Source organism: Corylus avellana, chromosome ca2 (genome assembly GCF_901000735.1).
Source record: "Corylus avellana chromosome ca2, CavTom2PMs-1.0".
NCBI classification, from domain to species: Eukaryota; Viridiplantae; Streptophyta; class Magnoliopsida; order Fagales; family Betulaceae; genus Corylus; species Corylus avellana.
Window position 1 is genome coordinate 26,952,359 of NC_081542.1, and position 6,133 is coordinate 26,958,491.

Genomic DNA, 6,133 nt, shown 5'->3' on the forward strand with positions numbered 1-6,133 from the left:
AACATTTAGTAACGTATCACAAACTGACATATTACTAAATGGTAACGTGGCGAAAATTATGAACAGTACACACGTTACTAATACTGCATTTTTTTGTACTGTTTAATGATTATAGCTTTCTATTCTCTGCTCTCATGATGGCCCTAGGCTTATGGTGGTAAAGTTAGAAGATCCCTTGCAATTGGGGGAGTAAGATTTTAGAAAAATGTTAGACCTACAACTTGTTGACACATGTCAACACGTGATTGGCGGGTGCTTTTATTTTTTTTAATTTTTTTTTTTTTGACATGGCTTCTATCACATGCTAACATATGTCAACAAGTTGTAAAAGAGTAGTAAAATAGTTGTAGGGGAAGCATTACACGAGATTTTATCATGCACTCTGCCTGTAGATGCTGGAAATATCATAAAGATACTCATCTTCTGTTTTTCCATCAAATGTATTCAGGGAAGCAATTCATGTGCAACTTGCACATGATGGTTTGAGAATCCCCATAGCCCCTATGATAAGGTGAGGCAATTCCCTTAAAACTCTGAACTGTCTTTCTCCTCATTTAGTAAGTAGGTTCATAATTATTTAGTTATAGGAAATATATTTCACAATGAACTTCTAAGCTACATAACTTGAATGGTGTGGCTTCCAAATTGTCGCAACCTGAACAAGATTTTGACTCCATCATCCCCAATTTAAAGATAATGGGAGCATGCCCGTGTATTTGGTGCAAGATGTGCCCCCCTCCCCCTATAAATATCACTTGATTGGTTAACCAAAATATATCCATAAGAAGATTTAGCAAGAAGGTAAAGATATAATTAGGCCTAATTACAAGGAGTAAATTGTGATCTACCCCGAAACCTATCTAAACTGGACCCAATAAATTTGAAACCAGTGCACAAATTTAGCAGTTCTTTTTTTTTTACTTACTTCTTATTTCTATCAATATACTTAATGGGTTCACTTGGGGTAAATTTTCTATCATTGAAAAATAGGTTGGAGTGAAAATGCACATCCATGATGGACCCCCGAGTCCATACTATGAAACAAGTAATAAATGGGAGTAATGTTATAAGGAAAATTAGAGTTCTCTTAAATGTGATGTGACTTTTAAAATCACTAATATATCAAAATTTAATTATAATTTTAAAAACCATATCACATTTAAGCATTACTCAATAAATGGTGCCAAAATTAAGTTAAATTTTATGTTGCGGCTGTTATTCAGGTGGTGTTTTTGTCATGAGTATTATCATTCACAAATAATTTTGATGAGCAAAGGCTTATTGAATCCAAAATAATCTTTTAATTTTATTTGTCTTCATTGGTAAAAGAAGCTTCATAAAGATCTTCAGACTTTGTGAAAGATGTTTACTAGAGACATTAAATTGTGAGACCACTCAAATTATAGAAGGAATAAAGTAAATTTACCATGCTTGCCACTACTATCAATTCGGTTGGAGATATTACTGTTTGGATTTGATATAGATATAAAGGTTGATTAAATGATTTATTATGAAAGCTTTACTGTTTTTATTGCAAGAAAATAGAAGCCCACTTTGACTATTTGTTTCCTCTAATTTTCAGTATTCGTTCTCCACAAATGCATGTGGCCAAAGTTACCTTTTGAATTGATCAAAAATATTAGTTATGTTAATTGGTAAGTTCTCTAGACATTTTAACAGATAGTGAAATCGAATTCGACCTTCAGTAAGGATGGGGGGTTTTGTGATTGGTGAAGCCAATAGACTAATATGCTTTTTCTTCATATTAGCAATTCGAAAGCATTGACTAGGTGAAAGAATTGCCTCTAAAACCCAGGTCTATCAAACTTTGTTAAAGCTAGCAATTTTTTATATCACATTTGAATCCGATACAAATTTAACATGAAATTAACAGATTCAGGTTTTGTATAATCGGGTTCGAGTCAATTTGGGTTAATATGAATTAACTCATTTAATAAACGAGTCAATTCCAAGTTAACTCACTTAATCCATAAATGACTCGTATAATTTGTATAAATTAAATTAGTTTTTTATCAAAAAAAAAAAAACCCTAAAATGCTAAAATTTATATAAATTCATTTTATTCTTTCTTCTTTTTTTTTTTTTGGGCACTTAAATTCATATACAAGTCGAAACGGCTACATTTGGGTCAACCCAACGCGGCCTATTTATTAAATGGGTTATATAGGTCATATCATGTGGTGTCATCTACTTATTTAAACAAGTCGTGTTGGGATTAAGAAGTTTGACCTATTTAACTAAATAGATTGTGTTTGGACTGACCTATATATCCAGTTAATCCCAGAATCAATCCAACGTGCCAATACAAATTGCCATTCATATATTGTAAGTGCTTATAGAGTTTACCAAGGCTGCGTGCCAGTAGAGGAGAATGCAAAGGGAATGCATTTTTTTTTTTCTCCTAGTGGAAATGGAATTGAGATCACCTTAAGCATATAAGGGATCTGCCAAGTAATTTGCAAAACTGTCTACTCCCTATCAAAATTCATCTTTCAAATCTGATCTAGTTAGGCCTTAAATTACAATTAACATCTAGAGTTGGTGGATGGGCTCAAAGAACATAGTCATTTTCTCATTAGCGACGACTCGAAATGTCATCACTAGTGATCCTATAATTAGCAACGACATTGTCGTCGCTAAATATCATCCCATTAGTGACGGTATTTTGAGTCATCGCTAATGATAAACACATAAGCAACAACATATGTTATAACTGATAAGGTGATAGTAACAACGATAAGCATCTAATGTACGGTATTTTTAATGACCACTTTCAACATTATTAACAACAATGATTGTCGTCACTCATAGTAATTATCAATGACCACTAAAAATGTCGTCGCTAATGAATCTTTATCAGCGACCACAGTAGAAACAACAAATGTTGTCGTTACTAAACAGTAGCAACCAAAATCATGTCTCTAGCGATGACATTGTGCTCATGGTTTTCCTATCAATTGATTTTTAAACATACTGTTTTTCGTTTCAATTTATTTATAATTTGCTTCTCCATTGGTATTGATTAGTAAAACCTTGCTCTCTCAAGCATTATCGTCCTAATGACATTCAAAAGCAGTATTGTCCTAATCACTTTACGTTGATTAGTAAAGTCTTGCTCACAATGTCAATCAAAAGTAAATGAAAGTCATTATATATATATTTGAAGAAGATGGTTGAAGCAGGAATATATGTAGGATTCTCATTTATTCTAGAATTTTCCTATTTCTGGGCGGACTCAACCGTCACTTTTTTCTTTTTCTTTTTCTTTTTCTTTTTTTTTTTTTTTTTCTGGACTACAAACTGGAACAGGAAAGGAATATAAATTACTGAAAAATGGCTGGGCAACCAACAATAAGCCCCAATACAACCTAATCAATGTATTAAACAAAAATTACACAGGAAATAACAAACAAAAAAAAATACACACACACAAAAAAAAAAAAAAAAAAAAAAACCCTAATAATTATTTTCAAAATCATTTAAAATAGGCCATAATAGAGACCCGAAGAAGGCCCAAACGACTAAAATATGCCCAAAAGGCATATTACCTAATAGTCAAAAAACCTGACTGCATTGCTCCCCTGTAACTATCATTAGTGCTTTTGTTTCTGATTTCTGTGTGCTCGTCATCCACGATTTTCTATTCTAATATAAAGCTGAGGAAACATCTTGAAAAAAATGTCATCAGCAAGTTTGAAGTAGCATATTCTCCACCTCTTCCAAAATATAAAAGGTCCAATAACAATCCCAAAGCCAAAAATAAATCTCAATTCAGCACTTAAGAAGTTCCAGTCAATTATATTCTCAAAGTCCAAATGTGCTTCTTTAGATATTGGAGGTGACGATCCCAGCTCTTCATGTGTGCATTTTTCTTTTAAAGGAAAGCCACATAATCCTATGTTTCCTTTGTAAGAACTTTCCGAGAATGTTGTAAATTGGTTGATCAATGGAATCTTTCCCTCCAATTGATTGAATGAAAGGTTAAGGACTGATAGGAAAATAAGACCTTCTGCAAGTTGGACTGAAATCTCACCGGTAAACTTGTTGCTTGACAAGTCCAATGATTCAAGATAAGTCAATTTTTCTAGAGATTGTGAGATTTGGCCAGTGAAAGCATTATGAGACAAGTTGAGACCACGTAGTGATTTGAGTTCTCCTAATTCTCTAGGTATAGGCCCGTCAAAATTGTTGCATGAGAAGTCAAGGGAGGTGAATATAGTTAGGATCTTCACCAGCTCTACTTGGACGCCTTTGATGGTAATTGTCACTGCATTTTGATAATAAATATTCACCACTTCTTGATAAGTATGAGGACGATGAGGTTGCGGGTTTTGCTCAAAAACATTCTTAGGGTTTTGCTCAAAAACATTCTTAGGATCTCCATCACTTTTAAAGGCCCAAGTTGAGGAATTATCCTCAAATCGAAGGGGACTGAACGGATATTGGGCCTCATTTCTTTCGTCCGTTATTGCCTTCCAATCAGAAATGTATTTTATTGGAAGCTTATCAGTGAAATTGTTTGCAGCTAGGTCTACAATTTGAAGCATTGACTACGAAGTATTAGACCCTGGACAATCAATGAGCTCGTAAAATTTATTAGATCGTAGAACAAGAACGTGCAACATGGATAAGTTCTTCAAGTAACATGGGAAGACATCCTGGATGTGGTTGTTCCCGAGGTCTAAAACTTCCAAAGATGTGCATCTAGCCAGAGATTTTGGCAGCTTTCCTTCCAGTTGGTTATCATTGAGATTTAAAGTTTGTAAGCTACAATTTCTTGGAAACGAATTAGAAATTGCACCAATGAAGTTGTTTTTTCTTAGATTCAGCACCCCTAAACCTCGATTCCTCACGTTTTGATGAGACTCACTCATCTTAAATAAGCATTGGGGAATCGTACCACTCAAGGAATTATTAGACAAATCTAAAAGACGAAGATTTGTAACATTGCATATTGATTCGGGGATGCTCCCATAAAATTTATTACTAGAAAGAGAGAGGAAGGAAGTGGAAGCAAGGGAATTACCAATGCTAGGTGGTATGAAAGAGCTGAAATTATTCTTCGAAAAATCCAAGTATATAGCAAGTTCTGGGAAAACCAAGAGTTGCCCTTGAAGCTGGTTGGAGCGAAGGTCTAAGACTTTCAAATTAGACATGCCGCGTAAAGACAAATCTAGAGTCATCATATAGTTATAAGAAAGATTCATTGAGTAAAGATGAGGAAAATTCCAAATCCAATTTGGTATCTCCCCGTGAATCTCGTTGTTTGAAAGCCTAACCATGTACTAAATTTTAGCTAAAAAACAAGCTTTTTTTTTTTTTTTTTTTTTCTATTTTAGCTACCTACTTTTTTAAAATACTTACCTCCAACTTAACATTTTAATTAATTATTTTCACTTTTTTTATTTAAATATTATTTTTCTATTCTTTCTCCAACAATCATATTTTAAAAATTTGTCATTTCTTAATTGTCATATTTTTATAAATTTGTTTTTTACTGACCATTATATTTTTTTTAAAAAAAAAAAAAATTATTTTCCTAATGGTCATATATATATATATATATTAACAATTGGTTGACTACTTTGTTAAGGGATCCGGATCCCTTAGAATTCCTATGAGAATTTTAATTTCTGAAATTTCAAATTCAGGCCATTCATTTTTATTCAAGAACCATTATCAAGTCATGTATTCCACTATTAATAAAATAATAATAAAATTTTAATAATATTATTATTTTATTAATAATAAGACACGCGACTTGATAATGGCTCTTGAATAAAAATTAATAACTTGAATCTAAAATTTCAAAAATTATAATTCTCCTAAAAATTTCATAGAATTCAAATCCTTTGTTAAGTCGGTTGAAAGGTATTTTTTTTAGCCACATGGCTCAACAAAATAGCGTTTCCAAATGTGAATGCTCCAAGAAGCTCACCAGCCCACGTCAAAAGTCTTCCAAAAGCCTCTTTACAGAGAAAAAGTTTAGACTTGGAGTAGGGGAGACGCTTCTTACCAAACCTCACCAAACCGCGTCAGAAGTCTTCCAAAAACCTCTTTACAGAGAAAAAAGTTAAGACTTGGAGTAGGGGAGACGCTTCTGACCAAACCT

At 33.0% G+C, this 6,133-nt stretch overlaps 1 protein-coding gene across 1 annotated transcript; it reads right to left on the reverse strand.

Annotated features, from left to right (window-relative positions):
• Positions 1-3,647: 3,647 nt before the first annotated feature.
• Positions 3,648-4,568, reverse strand: LOC132169477 (putative receptor like protein 25). Its single transcript, XM_059580506.1, has one exon. The coding sequence runs from the start codon at positions 4,566-4,568 to the stop codon at positions 3,648-3,650; it is 921 nt and encodes a 306-aa protein (XP_059436489.1).
• Positions 4,569-6,133: the final 1,565 nt, after the last annotated feature.